Source organism: Gorilla gorilla, chromosome 6 (assembly GCF_029281585.2).
Source record: "Gorilla gorilla gorilla isolate KB3781 chromosome 6, NHGRI_mGorGor1-v2.1_pri, whole genome shotgun sequence".
Lineage (NCBI taxonomy): Eukaryota > Metazoa > Chordata > Mammalia > Primates > Hominidae > Gorilla > Gorilla gorilla.
Genome location: NC_073230.2, coordinates 152060630 through 152087725, shown reverse-complemented (window position 1 = coordinate 152087725; position 27096 = coordinate 152060630). Strand labels below are relative to the sequence as shown.

Below are 27096 nucleotides of genomic sequence, written 5' to 3'. Positions count from 1 at the left end.
CCACACACACACACACACACACACATCATGTACACGCACACATACCTTAAAGGTACCATATACATCACCCACTACACACCATACACACAACACACATGCAACAATGTTTCCACAATATGTATATACACAACACACATGTCACACATACCATCACAGACACCACATCCACACACTCTACAGGCCATACCTACACATATCACATATATCATACACACATAGACACATACCAAACACACCACAGGCACATCATATACATACGGCATACCACACACAAAACACCCCACCGATGCACATCATGAACACACGCATAAACACCACACACAAATGCACATGGGCAAACACACCATACACACGCCACACACACACTCCCCTGGCTGGGTCTTCCAACTCTGAGTCAGAGAAAGTTAGGACAAAACAGACTCTGAAGCTAGGAAGTGATCCACACACCTGTGACTCTGAACACCCAGACACCTGCCCCTAGGCTATTGGCACCTGGCTGGCACCAGGAGGTTGGATAAGCCCGGGCTTCTGCCTCTTTCCAGTGGAAAAGTTGAACTAAATGACCTTTCCGACAGCTTCCAGCAAGCTCATGATGGAGCTCTTTGTTGTGGGAAGACGATGTGCCATGCTTAATGCCATCATTCTTCTGTATGACTGTGCGAGTCACTTAACCTCTCTGAAGCTCTGTTGGCCAGTTAGAATGAGGAGGTGTGCTAGGGAGAAAGAAGTGGGCTTGGAATGAGGGATGGGTGTGAATCTTGCCTCTGCCACCTCTATGGCCTTGGGAGAGTTCCTTTACCACGGTGAGCTTTGGTTTCTCCCATCAATACAATGTAGATAATAATACCTGCCTTGCAGGTTTGTTACGAGTTTACCTGGGAACGCTCAGTTAAAAGGCCCAGCACACAGTAGCGGCTGAATAAATGTCACCTCCACGGGAAGGCTGGCAGATAGAATACTTGCAAAACGTGGGGTATATTTATACTAAAAAATTCTTTGTTGTTTATCTAAAATTCAAATTTGACCACGTGTCCTGTATTTTATCAGGCACCCACCCCATGCACAGGGCATTGTGGACAGTCTGTGGAGCTCCCAAGCATGGGGTCTGCCCAGAGCTAGATTTTGTGCCCTGGCTGGTGAGCGAAGAATGCATTTTACATCTTCGGGGGTGGTTAGAAAACAACCACCAAAACAAAACCAAAGAATAACGTACATTAGAGAGTGTACATGGCTTGCAAAACCTAACATCTTTACATTTCCTATCAGCCCTTCCAGAAAAAGTTTGCTGACCCAAAGGTGATGGGGACTGAGAGGAAAGTCTGGGAGAACTGAGAATCTTCGCAATTTATATACCTATTTCGGGCCTGGCAAGAATGAAACTGGAAGAGTCCAGAAAATGGAATTCTCCAGGACATAAGCAGGGGGAGGCAGAGAGTGAGGCAGGTGGCCGGCAGAAGAGGCACTGTGGGAAAGTGGGGCGCTCCCTCCTGGGAGCCCTCAACATTGGGAATGGGCCTGCCCTGACTCCTCCCCTCCTTTCTCACTGCCTAGAGTCTCTCAGGGTAGGTCACTGGGTGTTCTGACGTCCAAGGGAGGCCTCGCCAGTCTTTCTGAAGGCCTCCCTGGTTGTGACTGGCCTGGGGGCAGGGAGAGAGCCCTGGGTGGCTAAAGAATTGGAGTTGGCACAAGTCCCCCTTGGTAGGCAGGTCTGTGGCTGGCCTGTGTCTTTAAATCTCAGGTAATTTGGGAGGAGGGAGGGCGTGTCCGTGCAGCTTTGGCTCCTCCTGCTCACTCCCAGCAGGAGCTCCCGACAGGCCAGCCCTGCAGAGTCCTGGCTGGCTCTGCCAAGTGTAACAAACTCACAGCCCTCTCCAAACTGGCTGGGGCTGCTGGGAGACTCCCAAGGAACTCGTCAGGAAGGCAGGAGACAGGAGACGGGACCTCTACAGGGAGTCGGTGGGCCGGCCCTTGGGGGGGCTGATGTGGCCCCAAGGCTGAGTCCCGTCAGGGTCTGGCCTCGGCCTCAGGCCCCCAAGGAGCCGGCCCTACACCCCATGGGGTTGTCACTGCCCAAGGAGAAAGGGCTAATTCTCTGCCTATGGAGCAAGTTCTGCAGATGGTTCCAGAGACGGGAGTCCTGGGCCCAGAGCCGAGATGAGCAGAACCTGCTGCAGCAGAAGAGGTAAGGCCCCCTTGGTCTGCTCCCTTCCCCACCTCCCCAGGCCTGCACCTCTACCCCTCACCCCTCCCTCATCTCCCGTCTTTGTTTGGCACCTTTGGCTGGACAGATGGTGCTCCCAGGCCCGGACTGGCTCCTTGGGAGCATTCTGTCTTAAGAGCCTCAGCCTGTAGGGCTGGTGAAAGAGGATGGGGCTGAGATGGGCACAGGTGTTCACTATCTTAAGATCTAATTCGATTCTGCAAGCCTCTTGTGAGTACTTCTCTAAGGGCCAGGCGTCTTGCTGGGGCTTGTAAGGATAGAGCATCACAGCCCCTCCACCCAAGAGGGGACGGCAGGTGAGGACAATGCCTTCTGTATCTCCACTGCTTGCCTCTAGAACAGTCTCTCTGGCAGGAACACATAGTATACGTATGTTCGCATGGAGGAATGAGTGAACGATTGAATGAATGAAGCAGAGAGAACCGCGGACACCAGGAACCAGAAAATAAGACAAAATGTGAAAAAAGTGACCATTCCTATGTATCTGTCTCATCAGACACTGACCAAGGCCTTACTATTTGCCCAGCACTGGGGGGATATGAAGACCCACAACGCTCAAACCCAACCTTGAGGTTTATTTCTCTCTCAGTGCGAGTGGGGACTGGGGGGAAGCGGGTCAAAATAACAGATGTTCCGAGGACCTGTGCTCTTCCGCATTCAGGTGGTGGAAATCGAGACTCTAGAGTTTAAGCCCTAAGGACATTCACTGGTGGCTTCCAGCCCCTGAAAACTTCCTAAACCCATGTCCTGCTTTCTTCACCATGACAGCTTGGAGTACAGAGCAGGAGAGGAGCGGGGAATCGGAACTCGGGGCTATCCCTGCATGTGGTCTCTTCTTCAAGGTCTCTAATAGAGTTCTCTACCCAGTTGGTGGCATGTTAGAAGGAAGTCCTGACTGTTGGGGCTTTCCCTGGGTCACGAAGGAGGCAGATGTCTGGTCATAGAGGAAAGCCTGAAGTCTTTGTGCCTTAGGGTTTTTCTCTGACCCCAAGAGTAGGAGCCTGCTTTAGCCTGACTGGGGAGGCTGCCTGGAGGCCCCTGTGTTTTCTTTTGCTGAAGGATTCTGGGTTGGGGATGGTCTCTTTCTGTGAATTATGGCTTCCCGTCTCTCTAGCCGCCCACCTCTCCCCCAAGGCCTGGGAGAGTGGGGACTGGAGCACATGTTTGGCTGATGACATCTTGGGGCAACAGAATGGCATTGTTGTTAGAGAGTAGGTTGTCCTCACTGGCTTCACTCGTCCTCTTCCCACTCTTAGGACCCCAGGGCCAGGGGATCCAGGCACAGAGTGCAAAAAGGCCTGGGGGATTGGAAGGGGTGGTGGAGATTCCCTGTGTGCGATATCAGGGGAGAGCAGAGGGGAGGCCCTGAGCTGAGTGGCTGAGAATAGGCTGCTTCCGCATGTCCTGTCTGCCCTCACTTTTCCTCAGATCATATGGGTGCTGCCTCTGCAGACTTTGGCTAGAAAGGCTTGATGTCACCCTTGGGAGGGATCCCCCCTCCCTGCCCTGATCTCCTTACTGGCCTCCGCACTTTCTTGGCCTTCTTCTTCCTGGATATCAGGTGTCCAGAGCAATGACTCTTCTTTGGGTGGGCACTTCCCAGAAGGATGCTGAAATTGCCTGCAAGGGGAGTTTCCTAATCTGTGCCGTCAACCAAAGAGAAGGCATGGGGGCATTGAGATAAACATGGGATGACTAAGTAAATAGGAACAATATGGACAAGTGAGGGGTGAGCTAATGGAAGAAAGGAGCACACAATGATTGAGAACCCAGTGCTGTACTGGGTACTACCACCTGCCTTATCTCCGTCATCCCGGTAACAATAATGGAAGGTGGGTCCTGTTATCCCCCTATGAATGGGGCAGGCCCAGAACCCTAGAGCAAGTAAATGGTGAAGTTGAATTTGTTCCAAAGGGGACTCACAGGGAGAACTGTGGGGTGGGATTGGGTGGGATTCCATGGGGTACAGGATGGTCTAGTGAGAAAGGAAGGCTTTGAGTCTCTCCAGGATGATTGGGAACCCAAAACTCCTCTTTCTACAGTGGACGTTTCTTGGTGCTTAGCATGCAGCCCGCTCTGCTTAAATCTACATTGCTGGGATCCAAGTCGAGCTCTCAACTTTCTCCCGTGTCTTCCAGGTCATCTCCCCCTTGGGCTTGGATTTTCTCACTTCCTGATATTTAATGCATTACACATTTATTGAACATAAGGCACTCCACCTTTCTGCAGAAAATGAATATGACACTGTTCCTGCTCTCAGGGAGTTCTCATTCCTATGACCAAAGTTTACTGAAGGCACATACAGGGCTAAAGATGGGCTTAGTAGACATCACTAGAAGGGTGTAAATGAGTGTTCTGGAAGCATAGAGGGGGAAGTGTGAGATCTGATTTCGGCTGCTGTGGGGTGTCCTGGGCAGCTTCATAGAGGCTGCTTAACCTGAACCCCACTCCCGCCCATGTGCTGGCACTTTGTCATCTAAGGAGCAATTTGGAGGGAAGGTGATGCTTGTTGGAGCTTTCTTTAGGGTTAAATACCTGTATGAAATGTGTGAATTGAGTGTCTGAAAAGTCATCCCTGAGTTTCTCTGGTATATTGTGCACGCTTGCCTTGGTAAATACTTACACACATGCCTACTTGTAAATTCGCAAATAGACATGTGCACAAAAGGAGCTGTGGCACTTAGGATGGCAGCCGATTCCAAATCTCTAAACAACCACTTTGGCTTCCTCATCCCCATTGCCAGGAACATAAGCTGGAGGGAGGTGGCCCACAAGTGCCCAACGTATGCCTCCGCCCCACACATTACCGCTCTTTCCTTCATCTGTGGTCACTGCTCAGGCTTGCCCCCCAACCTCCAAGAAAAATCAGGAGGAGCCATAAAACCAGAAGAACCACATAATTTAGTGGTCAGAGCCTGGGGCTGGATTCTTGGCCAAGCATCCTGCCTTTAACTCCGTGTGATCTTCTGGCAATGATTTGGTTATGCCGCTTCAGTTTCCTTTTCTGAAGCATGGGAGAACTATTCAGCTGGTGTTAGAGGGTTGTAAAGAGCAAAAGTGATAATGAGTGAGATGCTGCAGGAATGAGAGGGGCCATGAACTTCCCCCGCACAGCACTGTATCCACCCAGGAATGCAAGAAGCCACGCACTCCGAGCAACCCTGTTGTGTACCAGCCCCAGCCCTGCCCAGAGGGCACACTCACTGGTGGGAAAGTTATTTGTGGAGAGACCAGTGGGACCCATGCCTGTCTTCTCTAACTCCTCTTCCAGCCCTGATTAAAACTGAGAATCATGACCAAGAAATGACCAGTGGGGCATGCGTCGTGGCTCTGTCTCTGACTTGCTTCCTCCATCTGTTTCATGAGCAGATTTGACTCAATTTCTGAGGGGCTTTCTAGCTCTAAAAATCTTATTTGAACTTTTCTCAAGAGTCTTGTGATCCTGCCTTGTTTCCCAGCACCTAAAAACCAAATTGGACCCATGCACACAGTGCACACATCTACAAGGATGGAGGAGCAGATGAGGGTGTGGGGTGGAGGAGACAGAGAGAGGAAGTCAGGAATCCTTCCCTGGTGGCCCAGAGGCAGCCCTGAGAAGGAGGTCATTGATCTGTTTGCTCAAGAAATAATGTGCTAGATTTTGTGCCAGGAACCCCTTAGTTGGGTTTTCACCAGTCTAATGTTGAACTAGACCGTTCAATTTTATTATAATTAATTGCCTAGTAAAAGAAAACATTCTAGAACCTGAAAATACCTTTCATATTGTTACAGTTTCAGATTTGCTCTATAATCTCTTTTGACTATTTCATCAGTGGGAGCTTAAAAGGCTTCATCTGTCTTTTTTTTGTTTCTCCCTTTGTTGAGTATTTAGTGATCCATAAGAAAACATTTTTATGTATAGGATATTTCTGATTCCTTTTCGAGTGAAGAATCCTCATTCTAAAACGGATTATGAATCATTGTACCTCTGAATCAGGGGTTCTCCACCTTGGACTATTGACATTTTGGACAGGATGATTCTTTGCAGTGAGGGCTGTCCTGTGCAGGGTGCTTAGCCGTGTCCCTGCCTTTGACCCCCGTGTTGTGATCTAAACTCCTGTGATAAGTTGCTATTGAAAAATCTATTTGTCCCCCAAGCACAGGAGTCTCGGAGTAGGTCAGCTCTGTGCACCTCCTTCAGGGACCCAAGGAGAGTCAGGTGTTTTGGGGTCAGCCTTACTCCCAAGCAGGTGAGCTAGGGCTTTCTATGCTGTCCCCTTGTGGGCATATGAGGTTATTGCAAGTAATGGCTGGGCCAGATACCTTCAAAACCCGTCCACAGGCTGGGCCCCCCTTTTTGCTGGAGTCTGGAGTTCACAGTCAGAGGAGGCTAGTTCTCTACAAACCTTGCTGGGGTGGGTCATAAGCTGGCTCTTCACACAGGGTGTGGTCTGGCTAGGTTGCCAGATAAAATGCAGGACACTCAGTTCAATTTAAATTTGAATAACGAATAGGCTGCTAGTATAAGTGTATCCCCAATATTGCACGTGACATACTAAAAAAAAATTGTGCATCTAACATTCAAATATAACTGAGCGTCTTGTATTTTTATTTGGTAACTCTAGCAACTCTGGGTCTGACAGTAGCTTTTTGTTTTCCCCAGGCCACTAGAGTGTCAGAATTCATAGGGAATGGAGGTTTATGGGGGACACTTTCAGCTTCAGAGACGTGTAGGGACCAAAGGGGAATCTTTGTGCCTGCCACTGACTATACCACCACTAACATCTAGGATACAGCGAGTAGAACTCTGGACTTGGAAAAGGTGCTCTCTCGGACCCATTTCTAGATTTGCCATCAATCTTTCACACATTTGGTCAAAATGGGACACAAACGTGGAAGCATATTGGAGGAGGGCAGGGAAGAGTTAGTGGCTGGTCTCTTCCCTCGAGTACCCTTAGCATAGAGGAAGGGACACAGATACATAGCAATTACAGCACCCAGTGAAAGATGCTGAAATAAAAGTAAGGCCACAGGAGAGAGTGAAGAACTTCTGAGCATCTGTGTGTGTGTATGTGGTGCTAGCGATTGTTTTCCCCCCAGTCTAGGGTATCTAGAGAGGAGGGCTTTGTGCAAATGGTTGATGTGGTGGTGGTGATGAAGGGAATGTGGAAAACTTGTTTTGAAGCTGTGTTTGCATACCAAGTGTACTATTTTTCACTTATATGCTTGCTGAAAGTTGGCTTAGCGGGCAGCTGATGAAAATAATAATGAGTAACAGTTAAGTCAAACCACCTTTTGGCATTGCTGCTGATTCATTCACTCTACAGATGGTGTCAGTGAGCATCTACACCATTCTAGGTGTATTTCTAGGCATAGGCAGTGCAGAAGACACAATGAACAATTGGCGGGCTAGGGGAGTTGGATTCTAGAGGGAAAGAGCTTCATGGGCACAGACATAGGGAGAATGGTGTGCTCTGCAGTGCTGAGACAGGATGAGACCAAAATGCCAGGTCTAAGGAGTGGGTGGGACATGCAGAGGGTGGAAAAGTAGTTGCACAAAGACCTTAAAGAGCTTCTGTGTTCCTTATCCTTAGCATTAAGGACCCATTGGACTTTTGCATTTGCCATTTAGAAAGATTATCTCAACAGCATCAAGAAGGATAGATGGGGGTAGAGTGCAGGGAAACTGGTTAAAAGAATATTTTGCTAATCTGGGCTAGAGAATGAAGACTTGAATTAATGAGGGTTAGCAGGAGCAAGGAGGTAGGGACTGAATGAAGAAAGAGCTTTCCATGCTGAACTGACAGGACCTGGTGGCAGCTGCTGTCCATGGGGGCAAGGCAGAGGAGATGAGTGAGCTGATGTCTCCTCTCTGATTGCTCTCCCACCTCCAGCTCTGGAGTCAATTTCTTGCCACTGCCAGCACTTTAGAATGTGAGCTCCTGTCTATGTCTTTTTGTATGTCACATAATTGTCAAACTATGGATAAATAGAGTTATTTCATTTACTCCCATAGAAAGACCAAATGGCTCCAGGCCAAGAGAAAATTGAATCAAAGGGACCCATGTGTCTTAGTTGGGGTAAGTTCTAATTTTAAAAGAGATTTTTAGCACACAGTAGGAATAAGAATAAAGAGATGATCTGGGGATTCAGAGAAGTTAATTTTGCCTAAAACAAGCGAGAAGTGGATAATAAGGAGAGACTAATCTGACTCAGCGAAATAAACGGATCCATGAATCCCAAATTGGGTAAATCCAAGAAGCGTCCGAAGACAGAATGGGAACATTCAGATGCACATGAAATTCGATGAATGAATCCTCTAGATTGGATTCTCTTTTTTCTCTGCATCTGTCATTGTTGGCCATAGTTTGTGTCTTAGGGGCCAATAGCCAAAGCAAAGTAGCACCTAAAGCCCTCTAGACAGCTGGTCTGAAAATGATGGAGAACACTGCTTCGCAAACTTTAATGTGAGCTGTTTGGAAACTGAGACCCCTGAGCTTGTCTCTGATTTATCGCCACCGGTTTTTGCATGCAAGGACCACTTAAGCAATGCTTCTCCAACTTTCATATGCCCAGGAATCAGCTGGAAATCTTCTTAAACTGCAGATTTGGATTCACTAGGTGGAAGGGTCCGCCAGAGCATTTCCATTTCTTATAAGGGCTCATGTGCTGCTGCTGATCCAGGGGTCCACTTTAAGAAGGAAGGCTGTTGAGATGATGTGAGAAGAAAGACGAGAGGCAGAAAGGAAGAGACAGAGATAATGAATGAATGAATGAATGAATGAACACCTATGAGGAAGGAAAGCCTGGAGCCAGGCTTGTTCTTATGGTCCACTGTTCTTTTGTGTTAAGCCCTGAAGATGCTATTGTTGGGAGGGAAGCGCCAGGATCAAAGGGTTCTGCTGAGAAGTTTGAGTAGGCAGAGGATGGTGCAACAGGAGAAATCCTGCTAGCCTGTGCATATGACTCCCTCCACAAATATGAGACAGGAATTCCTTGCACCCCTCGGTCCATGCAAAACAAGGCTTATCCTGGAGGGCAATCTCAGGGCACCTGGTGAGGGTCAAACAGGACCACTCCAGGGGTAAACTGGTTAGCAGGTAAGCACATGTCTACATAGAACTCCTCCCCTCCATACCTGAAATGCACTGATAATACATTCACACATGATACGTTCTGGTCCCAGGAGCCGGTGGGGGGGCCAGGGGTGGGGGGGAAGGAAACCAGTCACGGACAATCTCAAAACGCATGCTAAATGGGCAAAAAGTTGATTTGTATTTCCTGACTGTAAAGAGAAAAGACGTCAATGGCCCCACCTGCCTTGATGGAAGACCCTGAGGTTCCTGCTGCTGAGGCACACACATCTGTGTATAATGGAGTCAAGCCAGGGCCTCTCCCTCCACAACTAGGTATGCTCACTGTTTCCAGCTTTCCTATTCCATCCCTTCATAGGATCTGGGAGTCTCCTCTCCTTCTAGCTGCCAAAGAGAATGATGTCCAGGCCCTGAACAAGTTGCTCAAGTATGAGGATTGCAAGGTGCACCAGAGAGGTAAGAAGCAGAAATGCAGCATGATCTCCTAGGTGAGCCCCACACATGGGGCCTCCCAGGAGTGCCCAGGACCTCGTGCTGTTGGCCTCTGAATCTATCATCTCCAATCCGCTGTCCCACAGAAGCCATATAACCCACCTCTCTGTAAATGCCAGGAGCCATGGGGGAAACAGCGCTACACATAGCAGCCCTCTATGACAACCTGGAGGCCGCCATGGTGCTGATGGAGGCTGCCCCGGAGCTGGTCTTTGAGCCCATGACATCTGAGCTCTATGAGGGTGAGGGCCCACGGGTCTGGGGTGAAGAGCAGGAGTGACTGGTTGGGTATTTCAAGTCAGTCTCTGTGATGGATAATTTGGGAAAGACACAGGGGATCTGAGCCTCCTACTCTTTTTTTCTCTTCTCTGTCTCCCTTCCGTGTCAGTCCTGACTGCCCATCACTAGAATGCCTGCCCCCTGAAATGCCAGGGGCCTAGGGAAGAGGAAGAGATGGGCAGCAGCTGGATCCCCTGGGAATCCTGAACACCTGAGGGCTCCCTGTTCTCCATCCCAGGCTACCCCTGAGGGAAAGAGACCGGGGTGCATATGGGAGGGACCCCCTGCAGGATCCTGGGGACAGACCCGTGACTGACAGCTATCTCTGGGCCAGGTCAGACTGCACTGCACATCGCTGTTGTGAACCAGAACGTGAACCTGGTGCGAGCCCTGCTTGCCCGCAGGGCCAGTGTCTCTGCCAGAGCCACAGGCACTGCCTTCCGCCGTAGTCCCCGCAACCTCATCTACTTTGGTGAGAGCAGGGCTGGGCTTGGAGGACGGGCAGTTGGAAAGGTGGGCAAGGCAGGGCAGGGCCAGGCAGAGGAGGATCTTGTCTTCAGCTGTATCTGTTGGGCAGCTGGGAGGAGCAATCCTTCTAGGGCTTAATCAGACTAGAGGCCAATTTACTCCATGACCCTTCCTCTGGTTCTGCAGGAAAAGTGTCCTCAAGCCCTGAGCTGAGATGTGGGGGAAGATAAGGCTGTCACTTGGGGGAGACTGCCCACCCCATCCTGCCATTCTGCACTCTCCTACCATAGATCTCTCTGTGTCCACAGGGGAGCACCCTTTGTCCTTTGCTGCCTGTGTGAACAGCGAGGAGATCGTGCGGCTGCTCATTGAGCATGGAGCTGACATCCGGGCCCAGGACTCCCTGGGTAAGAGCTGAGATGGGGAGGGGAGCTGGGATGCTGCAGGGAGTGAGGGACAGGGTGAGCAGAGGGGCTGGGACCTTCAGGAAGACCTCAGGGTGGCGATGGGGACATCAGGGACTTTAGGCCAGTGGCCACATGATACCCTGTGTCCTCCCCAGGAAACACAGTGTTACACATCCTCATCCTCCAGCCCAACAAAACCTTTGCCTGCCAGATGTACAACCTGCTGCTGTCCTACGACAGACATGGGGACCACCTGCAGCCCCTGGACCTCGTGCCCAATCACCAGGGTCTCACCCCTTTCAAGCTGGCTGGAGTGGAGGGTAACACTGTGGTGAGAGATGGTCCCCATCCCTGAGGTGTCTTTCTAATGACCCTCAACCTATCCTGCTGGCCCTGGGAGAAACAGAGGTGAACGTGATCCCTGATGCTTAGATCCCATTCTCAACTCAGAAAGTTTTCAACCCCTCCCACTCTGGTTACCTGTTCCCTTTCTTGCCCACTCCTTTTCCCCTGAGGCATTGGGGGTTACAGAGTCTAGATCCCATGCTGGGATTGTCTGTAATGCCCCAGCCCACCTTCCCTTTCAGCCCCCAGAGCAGGGCCCTCCAGCCTCTTGTCTCCCCTTTCCAAACTCTGGAGGGAGTCATGGGAGAGGATGAGGAACCTATGAATGTCACTGTGAATGTGGGTTCTTCTGCCCTCTAAAGGCTGTCATCAAAATGAAAGGGCAGCCACCTTCTCCAGGGGTGCTGTCCTCCTGCACATGCATCCTATCCACACTCTGTGACCATCCCCTTTGCTTACTGCTCCTGAGTCATCTTCACTTTCCCTTAGATGTTTCAGCACCTGATGCAGAAGCGGAAGCACACCCAGTGGACGTATGGACCACTGACCTCGACTCTCTATGACCTCACAGAGATCGACTCCTCAGGGGATGAGCAGTCCCTGCTGGAACTTATCATCACCACCAAGAAGCGGGAGGTATGGCTCATGACAGCAGGCTGTGGCTGGGGATGGGTGTCAGGGTCTCTGAGCCGCCTGTTCTCTTTCTGTTGCAGGCTCGCCAGATCCTGGACCAGACGCCGGTGAAGGAGCTGGTGAGCCTCAAGTGGAAGCGGTACGGGCGGCCGTACTTCTGCATGCTGGGTGCCATATATCTGCTGTACATCATCTGCTTCACCATGTGCTGCATCTACCGCCCCCTCAAGCCCAGGACCAATAACCGCACAAGCCCCCGGGACAACACCCTCTTACAGCAGAAGCTACTTCAGGTGACACCCTTGTAGGAGCAGATCAGCAGGGCAGGACTTGGCTCTCTGTCCTCAGAGACTGGTGTCCCTTTCCTCCCTCACACCATTTCTCCCCTTGCTCTAATCTCAAATATATGGGTACAAACTCCAAATGCATGCCCACAAAAACACACATACGCCCTTACTCTGAGAGCAGAGTTTGAGAAGACCCAAACCTAACAGATTAAAAAGAATCTGCTAAGGCTGGTGACCCTGGGCACCATGGAAATGCAGGGCAGAGGCCTGAAAGCCCTGAGCATTTTGACTGTTCTTCTCCCCCATTAGGAAGCCTACGTGACCCCTAAGGATGATATCCGGCTGGTGGGGGAGCTGGTGACTGTCATTGGGGCTATCATCATCCTGCTGGTAGAGGTGAGGTGTGGATGGACTCTGGGTGAGGCTGTCTGCCCGAGGAATCCAGCCCAAGTTCCGGTATCTGAGTGCCTTTGTGTCTCCCTGACCTCTTCAGGTTCCAGACATCTTCAGAATGGGGGTCACTCGCTTCTTTGGACAGACCATCCTTGGGGGCCCATTCCATGTCCTCATGTGAGTTTCCTTCCTCTCACTCCCATCCCTTCCCTCAACAGGGCTCCAGTTCCACTCCTTGGATTCCTGACCTCTCAAGAACCTTAGCTCCAGAGCCCCCTCTCTAGTGCTGTGTGTATGACCCTGGGCATTGAGTGTTGGGAGGCTGAATCTGCATGTGTGGGTACTTTCCCAGCTACATTCTTGCTGTCAGGTCCCCAGGATCATCCCAGCCCTCCCCTCATCACCCTCCTCCCTGCTCCCCCAGCATCACCTATGCCTTCATGGTGCTGGTGACCATGGTGATGCGGCTCAGCAGTGCCAGCGGGGAGGTGGTACCCATGTCCTTTGCACTCGTGCTGGGCTGGTGCAACGTCATGTACTTCGCCCGAGGATTCCAGATGCTAGGCCCCTTCACCATCATGATTCAGAAGGTCAGTCCTCCCCCCAAGCTCCCTAGAGAAAGGCCCCAGAGCCACAGTCAGCAGACAGTCCCATAAAGGGCAGAACAGTAGACATTGCAGGTTCTGCAAGCCACACATGGCCTCACTGCATGTTTTTCTTCTTTTTTAACAATCCTTTTAAAAAATGTAGAAACCCTTTTCAGTTCAAAGGCCACACCAAAACAGGTCAGGTAGATCTGGTCCACAGGCCATAGATAGCCAATCCCTGTCCCAGAGGGTGGAGCTGTGAGACTTGTTGGGGTGAGACCTGTTAGAGGCTGGATGGGGAAATTGCTTGGGGAATGTGTGCAGATGTTCTCTGCCTCCTGCTCCTTCTAGATGATTTTTGGCGACCTGATGCGATTCTGCTGGCTGATGGCTGTGGTCATCCTGGGCTTTGCTTCAGGTAATCATCTGTCCAGGACCAGGGGCCATGGCAGGGAAGAGATGAGAAAATCTAGGGGGCACTGGCTCTGGCTAAACTTGGGGAGGAGGAGTAATGCAGAGATCAGAGGAGACCTATGGTATCAGAGGATGGGACGTCCTCCAGAGGTGAGAAAAATCGGGAGTGTTAGGGAGAGGTGGCTCTTAGGATCAAGATGAGGCTCATAGAAAACTAGGGACCGTAAAAACCTAAAGTTTGGAGCACTGCAGAGCTGGTGATATTGAGATGAAGGGACCAGGATGGACATGCACGCAGAGCCCGGGGTGGGCTGGTCGTCTGCATGGTTGCCATGGTAACCCTCACCCCCTTGGGTGGAGCAGCCTTCTATATCATCTTCCAGACAGAGGACCCCGAGGAGCTAGGCCACTTCTACGACTACCCCATGGCCCTGTTCAGCACCTTCGAGCTGTTCCTTACCATCATCGATGGCCCAGCCAACTACAACGTGGACCTGCCCTTCATGTACAGCATCACCTATGCTGCCTTTGCCATCATCGCCACACTGCTCATGCTCAACCTCCTCATTGCCATGATGGGCGACACTCACTGGCGAGTGGCCCATGAGCGGGATGAGCTGTGGAGGGCCCAGGTGAGCCCCCTGGTGGCAGGGAGGGTTAGGGCAAGTCATCCCTTTCCTACCAAGGAACCTGCCAAGCTGAGAGGCAGGATATCTCCACCCCACTTATGTTTGGACAGTTGTGGCAAAGCTAGCAAAATCATGCAAAATGTACAGAAGCACTGATTAGCAATTCAACCAGGCAATACTGGAATCGCTGAGAAGAATGCCTCACAGTTTTCTCAACAGTTAAAAGCTCAGTGTTTTCTAGAGGAATCAACAAGAAATAAATCAAAAGAAAATTAACGGTGGCTAAAATTGCACTCAGTACATTTTGTTCCCAAATAAAAACTGGAGTATCAAGTCCTCTTGATAATATTTAAGTCTGCAAAATTTGATATGGAAAGCAGGATGTGTTAAAAAAGTAATGCCACCAAAACTTCCTATAGTAGCAGAAGCTATCTTCAGCCAGATCTTCAAGATAGGGAGAGAAGACCATGAGATGAATCAAATCCTCATTTAAAAAACACCTAGAAAATAATTTATCTAAAAAAATCATTTCAGCAAAATAATGGAAATTTCCCAAACTGGAAGGCATTTAACTATGCTGTGTAGAAAACGGAGTGGAAAAACTAAGCTGGGAAATAAGGTTCTCTCAGAAAAATATTTTCTCCAGGAATATATATTGATATTCTAAATGGGATGTTTATTTATAAGTGGCCTTTATGTCTGTAGGGTCAAAATATCTGGGAGCCCTTAAAAGCCCTTTCTATTTGCTTTCTCTGGTGCCTGTGCTCCTGGGAATGGGGCTTCTGCTTCCTGTCTTTCTCCTGCCTCTGGCCTGGCTGCGTCACGGATGTCGGGTCATTGGGTAAAGAATTGTTGGTCTCAAGCTCTATCAACTCTCTCCCACTGAAGAAGGTCAACAAAGGCTGCCCCACCTCCCAGATCCAGGGGTGTTGTTCATCACCCCCGGGGAAACCACAAGCTCCCAAGTTTCCTTGCCGTTGCTAGACTGTTAACCTTTGCCCCGCATCCTCTCCTGCTCTCGCTTTCTTCTCTGTCTGCAGTTCTCTTTCCTCTGTCTGCGCCCAGCCTCATCTCTGACTTCCCCTTTTGTTCCCATACGCAGATCGTGGCCACCACGGTGATGCTGGAGCGGAAGCTGCCTCGCTGCCTGTGGCCTCGCTCTGGGATCTGCGGACGGGAGTACGGCCTGGGGGACCGCTGGTTCCTGCGGTGAGTGATATGCGGGGGTAGGTGTCCCCTGAGAAGCCTCATCAGCAGGGTATCCCCCTGCTCAGACAGCTTCCGGCTCCTGGGGTCCCTGTGGAGGCCTGTGTGCTCCCTAGGCTCTATGCTTGTTGATTGAGCTGGTGAGGAAGGGGTCCCGTTTGGAGCTCAGACTTCTCAAAGCATCCAGGGAGTCTGTGGCAGAGACTGCTGCTTTCTGAGGCCTAGCTGCCAAGGGGCCAGTGACCCAGGCATCCACCATGGCTGCAGAAAAGGGAAAAGGCCAGCAATGGCGGGGATGGGAGGACCAGGGGATAACAGACAAGCATCCTTCTTGGATCTGTTCTTCAAGTCCTGGCTGTGTCTCAAGTCCTCCCGCATTCCACAGGGTGGAAGACAGGCAAGATCTCAACCGGCAGCGGATCCAACGCTACGCACAGGCCTTCCACACCCGGGGCTCTGAGGATTTGGACAAAGACTCAGTGGAAAAACTAGAGCTGGGCTGTCCCTTCAGCCCCCACCTGTCCCTTCCTACGCCCTCAGTGTCTCGAAGTACCTCCCGCAGCAGTGCCAATTGGGAAAGGCTTCGGCAAGGGACCCTGAGGAGAGACCTGCGTGGGATAATCAACAGGGGTCTGGAGGACGGGGAGAGCTGGGAATATCAGATCTGACTGCGTGCTCTCACTTCGCTTCCTGGAACTTGCTCTCATTTTCCTAGGAGCATCAAACAAAACAAAAACCAAACACCCAGAGGTCTCATCTCCCAGGCCCCAGGGGAGAAAGAGGAATAGCATGAACGCCAAGGAATGTACGTCGAGAATCACTGCTCCAGGCCTGCATTACTCCTTCAGCTCTGGGGCAGACGAAGCCCAGCCCAAGCACAGGGCTGGCAGGGCGTGAGGAGCTCTCCTGCGGCCTGCTCATCACCCCTTCCGACAGGAGCACTGCATGTCAGAGCACTTTAAAAACAGGCCAGCCTGCTTGGGCGCTCGGTCTCCACCCCAGGGTCATAAGTCAGGAGAGAGCCCTTCCCAGGGCACCCAGGCAGGTGCAGGGAAGTGCAGAGCTTGTGGAAAGCGTGTGAGTGAGGGAGACAGGAACGGCTCTGGGGGTGGGAAGTGGGGCTAGGTCTTGCCAACTCCATCTTCAATAAAGTCGTTTTCGGATCCCTGCCCAGCTGCCCTTCTGCATCTCTGCAGTGCCATCTGCTGGCCCCACCCCTCTGCTCCTACGTTGAGGCCTCCCTCACCCTTCCTTGCAGACTGAGGCCTCACCACACCAAACTTGCAAATTCCCTTCTTTCCCTTTAATGAGGAGGGGGCTGGTGGAGAGGCGGAGGACCAGGGAATGCAGCCATCGGGAGGGCTGGGTTTGGTGTGGGGCATCTCTCACAGAGGCTGTTGGAGCCCGGCTCACGTCCCACATGTCCCTTCTCGGACCAGTGTCCAGGGCTGAGTCACGGGTATCGTCATTCTCAGACCTCCACTGAGCCCTGCTGCCTCAGGTGTTGCTGAAGGAGCTGGATGTGGTGCAGCAGCTTCTTCTGGTGGCCAGCCAGGGTGATGCCCAGGGCAGGCAGGTCTCTGGTGGGGAGGGAGGGGATCAAATCTGGGCCAGCTTCTCCGAGATCCCCAATACGACCCCCAGCCAGGGGCCCGGAGCATTCGCCCCCACCCCACCACTCCCTGCTTACTCTAGGCTGAGCTGAGCCACATCACTGAAGGTACAGAGGCCAAACTTGGAGAAGTTGTCCTGGTAGCACTCCAGTCCAATGGCTGAAAGCCAGGCCTGGGGGGAGTCCAGACAAGGAAAGTCCAGGGCCACAGGGGTCAGAAGGGCCTGGGAAGGCCTAAGAGGGGAGGGGCAAGCAGGGTCAAGGTCTCCTCTTCATCTTAGCCCCTCTCCTCAGTTTTCTTTAGGTTTGCATCTACCCTCCCTGGCTTTCCCAGGCTCTAGCCCCAAGCTCCAGACCTTTCCCCTGGGTCCCCGCCAGCCTGCAGGGTATCTGGCTTGCGGATCATCTTGTCAAATGCAGCCACCAGCTGGTCAAAATGAGGCCGCCGGGCACGGTCCTTCTGCCAAGTGTCCAACATAAGTAGATGTAATCCAGGAGGACAGCCTGGAGGCGGGGGCAGCCGGAACTCCTGCTCTATTGCATTTAGTACCTGGGGGTCAGAGGAAGACTATGACGATGGGAAGTTTTGTTAGTAGAGGGGAGTACTTTGTTGGGTAAGAGGGTGGGCTGGAATCTGGTGGAGCATGAGGTTGGAGTGGAGAAGGAACTCAAAGATATGGCAATCCAAGAGCCATGAGATCTTAGAATACAAACGGAGTAGAGAATGGAGGTCCTAGAATGTTCCAACCTGGGAGGGATCGGGGTGGGAAATCAGCAGTGTCTAGGTCAGTGCTCACCTCCTGCTCACTCATGTCCCAGTAAGGCCGTTCTCCATAACTCATCACTTCCCACATGAGTATCCCAAAGCTCCAGACATCACTGGATGTTGTATGCTTTCCATGTGCAATGACCTCTGGGGCTGCCCAGCGAAGCAAACAACTTGGGCCCTGAGGGGTAAAGTCAAAAGCAAATAGTAATAATCATAGTAATAGTCACGTTTATTGAGCAACTACTATGTGCTCAGATATGCCAAGGGTTTTACATCAAGCATCTCATTTAATCCTCATAACAACCCTCTAAGGTGGATGATATCATCTCCATTTCACAGAAGCAGAAGCAATAGTCACGTTTATGGAACAACTACTATGTGCTCAGATATGTTAAGGGTTTTACATCAAGCATCTCATTTAATCCTCATAACAACCCTCCAAGGTGGATGATATTATCTCCATTTCACAGAAGCAGAAGGTGAAGCTTAGAGAAAGTGAACTTGTCCAAGGTCATAGAGCTGGAGAGCAGAGTGTTAAGAATTTGTACCCAGCTGTGCTGACTTTGGAGTCTGTGTAATCTCCACAATGGGGGAAGGGCAGGAGGTAGTTTTAGATTGTTGCAGGTCTCCTCCCCTCCCTCATCCCCTTTGTCTCGGTCCCTGAAATCCCTCAAACCCCGTCGCCGAGGCTTTCATCTCCCCATCACACAGGAGAGCCTCCCTCCTTTCAGGGACTATGACACCCCGGCTGAGGTACCTACCCCAGATTCCAGCTCACCCCCCACCCCAGCACCTGCTGGGGCATGCCACAAGGCCCCAGGCTGTGTCCCCAAGGCTGTGCTCTCACCTGAGGACTGTGGCCAAGACGGGCCACCTTGCACACCAAGTGGCTATTCACCAGCACGCTGTGGGCAGACAGCGAGCGATGGACGAAGGCAAAGCTGGACAGGTACTGCATGGCAGCAGCCACTCCCCGCTGCATGGCCACCAGCTGCAGGCTGCTGAACTGGCCCTCCCGCTGCTGAGGGGAAGGGGCAGGGGGCAGAGGTCAGTGATCGGAGACAGGGGGAGACCTCAACATACTGCACAGCAGACAACAGCATGAGAGGGGGAGGGTGTGGAATCAGAAAATGGCTGGGAAGGAAGGACGGAGACCATGGAAGGTGGGGTGGTAAGAAGCAAAGATACAGGACCTCATCTCCTGGAAGCTTTCCTGGACCCAAGGACCCTCCTCCTTCACCCAGGCTGGACTGACCCTGAGGAAGCTGTCCAGGGGGCCAAGCTCCATGAACTCCGTCAGCACCATGAGGGGTCGGCTCTTGGTGACCACGCCCTCCAGCCGCAGGATGTTGGGGTGCTGGAACTGACCCAGCACCGCGGCCCGGCCCAGGAAGGTCATCTGCAGGCTTTCGGCGCCCCCGGCCCACAGGGCCTGGATGGCCACAGTCTGCTCCCTCCGTCCCCGTGGCTGCAGGCGGCCCCGGCGCACTTCTCCGAAAGAGCCTGGGAGAATAGGTGTAGGTTGGGGTGGGGATCAAGGCTCACAGCGTCCTGCTGTGTTTGGATGGGACTCTGGCCAGCGGAGGCCACAAGGGAGCCCCGTCGCTCTGATCCCTGCCTTGGCCCTGCTGTACCTGTCCCAATGACCTCCTCAATCTTGATATAAGCAGGATCGACTTCCCGGGCAAGTTCTCGGATGGCCTGACAGGGGTCCTCGTAGGTGGAGGGGTCGATGTAATACTTCACCCCGAGTCCTGGAGGGGTGTGGAGTATGTTATGAGTGTGTTGTGAAACGCAGGGCTGCCCGCACACCCCAGACATGCCCACTTACCTCCAGAAGGTTGTGCCAAGGAGCTCCCCCAATCTTGGGGGGATCCAGCCTTGCTTGCCATGTGCCCCACCCATGTGTTCCCCAGCCCCACCCATTTCCTCTCCTCATCCCCACCTGGGCTGCTGTATTGCTGCAGCTGCTCCGTGTAGCCAGTCCCACGCCGCTTCCTGAGGAACAAAACGGTGGCTGGGGATGACGCTCCCATTTCCACCCCCTTGCTGCCCCCTTGTCACCCTCCAGACTGCTCTTTAGTCGGTCTGTGGAGGGGGGACGCCAGCCTGGCCCTCCTGCCCACCTCCACGTGGGGCCCAGGGCAGGGGCTGGCTGACGGGAGGAGCACCAGTGTGAGGTTTCTGCAGGGGGCTCCAGACTTGGCAGGACTTGAGGTTTGGCTGTGGAGTTAATGGTGCTGGGCAGAGTTGGGCAGGGGTGGGGACTCACCGCTGGAAGACGACCGCCAGCACGGTGATGGCTGCCAGCAGGAGGAAGGCCAAAGCCCCCAGGATGGAGCCAATCACCAAGGAGAGTCTTTCCGGAAGCTGGGAAGACAGCTCCCCTGGGGGACCAGCCGACAGGGTCACAGGTGGGCCAGGTCTCTCACAGGTGCTTGTTCATGTGCCCAGGCACCCACACACACCACAGGCACACACAACATGCACGCGCATGCCCCAAACCTCCCACATCCATGCACAGGGACACACAACACACACAAACGCCCATAGCCCTCCCACATCCACACACAGGGACACACAACACACACACACACATCCCCACAGCCCTCCCGTATCCACACTCAACATGCATCTATACCCCTACAATTCCCCACCTCCCCGAGTAGCCCCTAGGTCAGCTGCTGAGCAAAAGGCACTCTCCTTTCCCACAGAACTTCTGGTTGGGAAGCACGGGGCCAGGGTTCAAGGCCGGACAGTCCCTGGGCCTCTCCTCACTACCCACTTGGGCCTTCACCTGCCCATCTGGCCCTTGACCACCGCTCACCTTGAGGAAGCGTCTGGAAATAGACTTTGCCCCCGTAGGGGCCGTGGCCGGCAGCAGTCCGGGCCCGCACCTGGAAACCATAGATGTGGCCAGGGCTCAGCTGTGTCACGGTGGCAGTGTTGGTCTCGCTGGTCAGGGTGAAGGAGTGGGATTCGTCTTCTGCCTGGGGGTAACAGCCACTCACTCCCTGCCTGGCCCCCTCTTGCCCCTGCTTCTGCCCCTACGGCCCCCCAGCCACCCTCCCTGGTTGACAGGGCTCTCAGACACATGTCCAGTGCTGCAGGCTTCTGGGCACCTCTCCTTGCCCATTCAGCCTCTGGCCCCTACTGTGGGGACTGTGAGCTCCTGCCAGCCCTGTTGTGGACCCCTCATTCCTCCTGTGCACCTGGTCACCTCTGGGCCCCACTGTGGGGACTGTGAGCTCCTACCAGCCCTACTGCGGACCCCCCACTCCTCCTGCGCACCTGGTCGTAGTAGCGGAGCTGATAGTCCAGGATGTTCCCATTGGTCTGGTCGGGCTGCGGCCAGGACACCGTAATGCTGTTGGATGCCCGGCTCACCTGGTGCACCACAGGGACAGCAGAGGGCACTAGAGTGCAAAAGGAAAATTATTATGGGGATAGGAGTCCCTGGGAGCAGGATCAGCCTTGAGGGGAGGGCGGCAGGGGTGGACCAGGCTGGAGATCAGGAGTAGGGAAGGGGGCTCAAAGGAGCAGAGGCAGGGGATCCTGAAGGCCAAGGAAAAGAGCTCACCTTCATGGCTGGTGCTGACATTGATGGCTGCAGCCTGAGGAGGGTCAGGGCTGAGCTCAGACACCCCATTGACAGCCTGCACCTCTAAGATGTAGGGTACATGTGCCCGGAGTCCCCCCACTAACACTCGGCTCTCAGTCAGGCCTCTCTGGCGAGGGTCGAAGTGGACCTCATCCCTGCAGCGGCGACAAGTGCTCCCACCACCGCTGGCAGGTTCCTGGCGGCCTTCACACTCCTTGCACACGACATTGAAGAGCAGGTCCCCTCGACCCCCCAGCTCCCGAGGCAGGCGCCAGTGTAGCATGAGTGCTGAGCCTTGCACCTCAAACCAAAGCTCCTGGGGAGCCGATGGAGGACCTGGGGGGCCGGAGGATATGGCAGTCCAAATGCCAAGAGGGCAGGAGTGGGGGTGATTGAGGAAGGAAGGAGCCAGGGGAGGGTGGGTGGCCCAGAGGGAAGGAGGCAGAAGAGCATGGGGTGGGGGTAGCCCAGAGAGGCAGGATGTGGGCCCAGGGAAGGATGGGTCAGGGAGAGAAGGGGGTGGGGACAGGGAGGGGAGGAAGCCAAGAAAATAGGGGAAAAACGAGTCACTCCAAATGCAAAGAGCCCCCAGTGTTGCCTGCTACCCCACTTCTGGCCCCTCTCCCAGTCTCTTTCCCATTGCAGGGCTGGGTGAGGAACTCACCAGTGCAGGGGGCCTCTGGTGGGTCTGAACTGGCCCGGTAGAAGCCCTCCAGGCAGGGGCAAACGGGGGCTGCTGGGTTGGGAGCGTGACTGCGGGCAGGGCATGGTGAGCAGGGAGCATTCCCAGCAGAAGCCTTATAGAGCCCCCGTGGGCAGGCTGAGGAGGCAGAGAGGAGAGTGGGGGCGTCACACTCGCTCTGTCCACCCACCCTGAGCTCCCAACACACAGCAGGCAGGTATCCTCACAGCCTTCTCTTCCCCAGAGCTGGTTCTCCTTTTCTTCCAAGACTGAACCCCACCCTCTCTTCCCTCAGGCAGAGATTTCTTCTGCCAATTGCTGGGACAGAATTGCATTTCCATGGATGGAGAAAGTGAGGTGCAGTGGGGGTTACAGACAGGCCCAGTGCCAGATGTGGGTGTTCCCGACTTATTGCATAAGCTCCCTCTGCGGAGGCCTGCTGCTGCAGTCATTCTCCCTAGCTGCCATCCACTGCCTTGCTCTACCTGCGTCCCTGTCACCTGGCCCAGCGAGGCAGGGACCCTCCCAACAGAAGGGCGAATGGGAACCAAAGGACTCTATTCCATAGTAACCCTGGAGCTGGAGCTAAACTCCTTTTGGTCCCCATCACTTCTCAGGCCTGAAGACTTAGGAGAAGGCAATTGCTGTGAAAGGCTCCAGAAGATTCCAGAAATTTCAGATGAGTGGGTGATAGTAAGTTTGAGTGCTTTAAGAAATAAAATTAGGGAAAATCGGGGTCCTTTCCTAAGATGGCTTATTCCTGACCTTTTGCAGATAAAATGAATTTTGGGGTGTTCAGAAGAGGAGCCCAAAGGCTGGGGGTGGGTGGGAGGTGTCGGGCAAGTGCAAGACGAGTGGGCTCTCACCTTGGCAGGCCTTGTCTCCTCGTGCTGGTTGGTATCCAGGCTGGCAGCGGCAGCCCCCGACAGCTACCATCCACTTGCCCTCCCCGTTGCAGTGCAGCCTGGGGGGGCTGCCTCCTGCCTGGCCCCCTACTCCATCCTCCTCTGGCTCTGCATGAGCCACACAGGTGCCCACAGCTGCCACCAGGGAGGCCCCCCCAGCCCCACTGGCCTGCGTCTCTGGAAAGGAGGCAAAGGATCGGAGCACGGCAGGGCAGGTGTAGGAGAAGAGCCTGACAGCGACCAGGGCCAGGCAGGCCCCCGTGTCCTGGAAGGCCACGTAGAAGCCGCGTTGGGTGAGAGGCCCAAAGCTCCGCTCTTTGACGTTCAGTTGCAGTCCAGCCCGCTGCCCAGCCCCGTGGGGTCCCACAGCCCACGCTGCAGAGGAAGAAGAGGAGGAGGAGGAGGAGGGAAAGCTCTCGTCTGCTGCAATTGTGTCCACCTTGGTCCAGCGTTTGAGGTGCCAGGAGGAAACGCTGTCAGGGCTGTCGGGCTCCTCAGCCTGACGGTAGTAAAGGGTGAAGGTCTCCCGGCAGGTGCCGCCGCTCACACCCAGGCTGGAGCACGCCCGCACAGAGAAGTGGAGTCGAATGTGCGCCCTCTGGGCCCCGCGCCGCTCCACAAAGTGTGTCTGCAACCAATTGTCCTGCCCAGTGCCTGGAGGGGCCCCTGCCACATGACATGCCTCAAAGGTCCGAGTCAGGCGTCGCTGGTCATCCAGAACACTCACCTCGTCCCACTGCAGGAAGGGCCAGGAGAAGCTTTAGGGGCTCCGGGCTTAAGCAAGGCGAGGTAGAGGGTATAGGGAAGGGGACATATCTCTTCCACTGAGACTTAAAATTAATGACAAGCAAAGCAGATAGAGGATACCTTGAAATCTTGGTGCTCTAGAGGGAGGGATCCTTTTCCCATAATCCTCACCCAGGGTTTCCTTCATGAATTCCACTCTCCAGGGAACAGGGAGGGGCAGGGCCAAGGGATTCAGGTTCAGAATTAGAGTGGCACTCACCCCCCCTGGTGGGTAGGTGAGCCAGCCAATCTCAGATGTCTCTCCGGTGGTGTCCAGCAATACCTCTGCCCAGAAATAAGAGGGGCACGCAGTGGCCAAGCCTCCAGCCAGCACTGCCAGCCCCTACTCTATTCCCACCGGGAACAAAAGAATGCCCCACCCGGGCCCATGTCTTTGCCAGAAGGAGCACAGCTGTCCGTCAGGGTCCTTTCTCTGACAAATCTGATGTGGGTCTTCATTATCCTCACCATGCCTTTCCCTTTATTGATGTCTTCACTCTTATCTACCTTTTCTAAATCTTTCCCACTTCCCCCTTGCACTGGGTCTCTATGGCAGGTCTGGGTTCTCCCGTCTCCCCTCCCTCTTACCTTCCAGAGCCAGAACTGAAGACACCAGGAGCAGCACCCATAGGCTACACACCATGCCCGCCACTCTGTTCCCTAACTGGGCAGCCCCTTCAGTAGCCATGGGACATCTTCAGGGCGTCCACCATCGCCCCAGCCACCACCCTGCTCCTGGGTGGGGCTGCAGCTTTTGCAAGACTCAGGGTGTACAGCTAAGCTTGCTTCCTGAGGAGACACACAAGACCAGAAGAGGCAGGTGGGAAGAAAGTGTTTCTTCATATACAGCCCAAGCTCCAAAAGCTGACCCCGTGTCTGTGTCTCCGCCTACAGCTCTCCAATCGCCCCAGCACCCACCATGGGACAGAAGCCAGGTTGCATACTGCCTCTCCTGAGCCGGTGCACATTTGACCATCTTGGAGTGTTCGTGCCTACTCCCTGTGTGACCCTGTCTCTGTGTTCATTTCTCACAGCTCTCCTTCCTAGAAGTGGGGCAGAGGGTGTTTCTGGGTCAATCTTACCCTTTTTTTTTTTTCTGCAAGGGGTTATTCCAGTTCTTTCTCTTCATTTACTCTCCTCCCTTCCTCCAACAGCCACCCTGTATTGGAAGTTAGAAGATTTTCATTAAAGGCAGCTGGTTAAGAAGCTGCTGCATCCTACGGACACATGAATTGAATCCTCACCACACCGCCCCACCCCCGATGGACCTGGATGCTCTAGAAATTTCAGAGGGGCAGTGAAGCAGTGAAGCGGGAGGGACACAGGAAGATGGCTGTGGGGTATGATGGGAGGGAAGGGACCAGAATAAATACAGAAAGAACACAGGCATGAAGATTCAGTCTGATAAATGAGACAGTGCAGGGAGGGGGCAGAGCTATGGAGGTCTGGCATACACTTTGTGAACAAAGATCCTCGTGCCCCAAGGGGTGCATGTTTTCCTAGAGCTTACAGAAGAATAACCCTATGGCTTTAACATATGAAAAGATGCTTCTTGTTTGCTCACATTGAAAGGAAACCAGGTTAAAACTACAGCAACAGGCCATTTGTTATAGAAGGAATATTTGTGCCCCCCCTCCATTCATGTGTTGAAATCCTAACTCCCAAGATGATGGTATTAGAAGATGGAGCCTTTGGGAGGAAATTTTAGGTCATGAGGGTGGAGCCCTCACTAATCATGAGATTAGTGCCCAGATGAAAGAGACCCCAAAGGGCTTTCTCACCCTTTTTCTGCCATTCGAGGACACAACAAAGAAGAGGGCAGTCTGAAACCTAGAAGAGAGGCTTCGCCAGGAACTGACCATGCCGGCACCCTGATCTTGGACTTCCCAGCATCCAGACTGTGAGAAAGATATTTCTATTGTGTATAAGCTACTAGGTCTATTGCACTTTGTTATGGCAGCCACAGTTGCCTAAGACACCATTTTTACCATGTTGGACAAGATATGGGAAATAGGTTCTCTTGTACATACTCTGCTTGAATCCAAATTGGAATATTCTCTTGGGAGGACAACTGGGTAATATCTTTCCAGCAACTACATTGTAAGAATGTGTCCTTCAGGTACTGTATACTTGTATGGGTTTGCACAGATGTTTGAACAAAGACATTAATTGCAAATTGTTTATAAGAGAAAAGGCTGTAAACTAACTGTCCATCAATTGGAAGACAGTAAAATTATAGTACATCCTTAGAAAGAAATACGGGCAACTGTTTATGCACTGATATAAAAAGCATTTCCAAGTGAAAGTGGGACAATGGAGAACAGTGTAAAGTAAGCTCCCCTTTGTTAAGAAGGATATATACACATACATATGTATGGAAGGATATCTATGGAAGAGCGTCCAAAACCTGTGAAAAAGGCAAAGGAAGTGGACTGAGACCCAGTGCAAGGGAGACTTAACTTTCATTGTATTCTCATTAATTGTATCCGTTTAAATTTTTGCATTCTTAAACTCTTGCATGTGTATTATTCTTTCAACTAAATCATTAATTAAAATTTTCTTTAAAACTATAGGATAATAACTTTAGTAAAGTTAATCAAAACAGTGTTCATATCCTCATAATGCCTTCTCAGAACTATGTAGTAAGCTACTCTTATATAAAACCTTCCTGTGCCTTCAGAAGGCACACCACTAAGCTCACAAGCAAATGAACAGAAGGAATAGCTACCTCCAGTGTCACAATGAAGACAAACAGCCTTGGCACCTCCTTTGCTTGTTGATCTAGAGATTGGTGGTTCTCTATCTCTCCTCGTGTCTGAGTCTCAGAAGTCTGTGAATTTGGTGGACTATAATCCCTTTATTTCTGTGAAGAAAAAAAAGAGACATGTTGCCCAGATTGCTCAAAAGACATAGAACTGAGAGGAAAACAAAAAAAAAAAAGCCAATTAGAAGAGAAGTTGTGATTTGTTTTTCCTGGATATATATGGCCTTGGGATTGTTGAAAGCTATCATAAAACAAAAATCAAACTATGAAACTTTAATTGTGACAAATATGAAAATCATAATTTGATTCCTACTAATTTTTTTCTGGCACTGCGGGCTGTGCTGTCCATGAAGTTATCATGGAAAGACACCATTTCTACATACGTGTGGGCTGATGTAGAGTGGGCACCTGCCAACTAGCCCCTGAAACTCACCTTTTATACATCTTTAACCCTATTTGTGAAATAGAGAGTTCAATTTACAGCCTATGGAGACAAGTAAGGAGCATTTCCATATGGCAAATTGCTCTTAAGTAATGTTCTTT

General features: G+C 52.4%; 2 protein-coding genes across 11 annotated transcripts; one reads left to right on the top strand and one right to left on the bottom strand.

Moving 5' to 3' along the window:
• Positions 1-1325: 1325 nt before the first annotated feature.
• TRPV6 (transient receptor potential cation channel subfamily V member 6) lies at positions 1326-16602 on the top strand. 3 transcript variants are annotated; one of them, XM_004046373.3, is made up of 15 exons: positions 1326-2182; positions 9653-9750; positions 9906-10028; positions 10400-10537; positions 10842-10940; positions 11096-11271; positions 11775-11921; positions 11999-12211; positions 12515-12601; positions 12699-12775; positions 13023-13188; positions 13537-13603; positions 13963-14231; positions 15331-15437; positions 15820-16602. In XM_004046373.3, exons 1-15 carry the CDS (start codon positions 2055-2057, stop codon positions 16100-16102), a joined length of 2178 nt encoding a protein of 725 aa, XP_004046421.2. In that variant the 5' UTR covers positions 1326-2054; the 3' UTR covers positions 16103-16602. The 3 variants fall into 3 exon arrangements, with proteins under 3 accessions (XP_004046421.2, XP_055203105.1, XP_055203103.1); XM_055347128.2 differs by lacking the exon at positions 1326-2182 and having other exon boundaries at positions 8823-9750; XM_055347130.2 differs by lacking the exons at positions 1326-2182; positions 15820-16602 and having other exon boundaries at positions 8822-9750; positions 13983-14231; positions 15331-15438.
• A 113-nt stretch (positions 16603-16715) lies between these two features.
• EPHB6 (EPH receptor B6) lies at positions 16716-26591 on the bottom strand. Of its 8 annotated transcripts, XM_019030571.4 has the most exons (20): positions 26518-26591; positions 26158-26196; positions 25571-25687; positions 24872-24948; positions 24378-24578; positions 24010-24074; positions 22965-23739; positions 22081-22236; positions 21396-21752; positions 21107-21231; positions 20643-20805; positions 20088-20202; positions 19761-19813; positions 19450-19569; positions 19071-19318; positions 18663-18836; positions 17844-17993; positions 17403-17596; positions 17125-17280; positions 16716-17014 (listed from the first exon to the last, which is right to left on the bottom strand). In XM_019030571.4, exons 5-20 carry the CDS (start codon positions 24475-24477, stop codon positions 16906-16908), a joined length of 3060 nt encoding a protein of 1019 aa, XP_018886116.1. In that variant the 5' UTR covers positions 24478-24578; positions 24872-24948; positions 25571-25687; positions 26158-26196; positions 26518-26591; the 3' UTR covers positions 16716-16905. The 8 variants fall into 8 exon arrangements, with proteins under 8 accessions (XP_018886116.1, XP_055203100.1, XP_018886118.1 ...); XM_055347125.1 differs by lacking the exon at positions 26518-26591 and having other exon boundaries at positions 25820-26194; XM_019030573.4 differs by lacking the exons at positions 25571-25687; positions 26158-26196 and having other exon boundaries at positions 26518-26578.
• Positions 26592-27096: the final 505 nt, after the last annotated feature.

Coding starts and splice junctions, on each gene's coding strand:
- TRPV6 (XM_055347128.2), top strand. CDS start 9,507: ATGGCCCCACCTGCCTTGATGGAAGACCCTGAGGTTCCTGCTGCTGAG. Junction 10,941..11,095: donor CCGGGCCCAGGACTCCCTGG/GTAAGAGCTGAG, acceptor TGTCCTCCCCAG/GAAACACAGTGTTACACATC. Junction 15,438..15,819: donor GGGGACCGCTGGTTCCTGCG/GTGAGTGATATG, acceptor CGCATTCCACAG/GGTGGAAGACAGGCAAGATC.
- EPHB6 (XM_019030571.4), bottom strand. CDS start 24,477: ATGGCTACTGAAGGGGCTGCCCAGTTAGGGAACAGAGTGGCGGGCATG. Junction 22,237..22,964: donor AGGAGACAAGGCCTGCCAAG/GTGAGAGCCCAC, acceptor CTGCCTCCTCAG/CCTGCCCACGGGGGCTCTAT. Junction 17,015..17,124: donor GTGGCTCAGCTCAGCCTAGA/GTAAGCAGGGAG, acceptor CCTCCCCACCAG/AGACCTGCCTGCCCTGGGCA.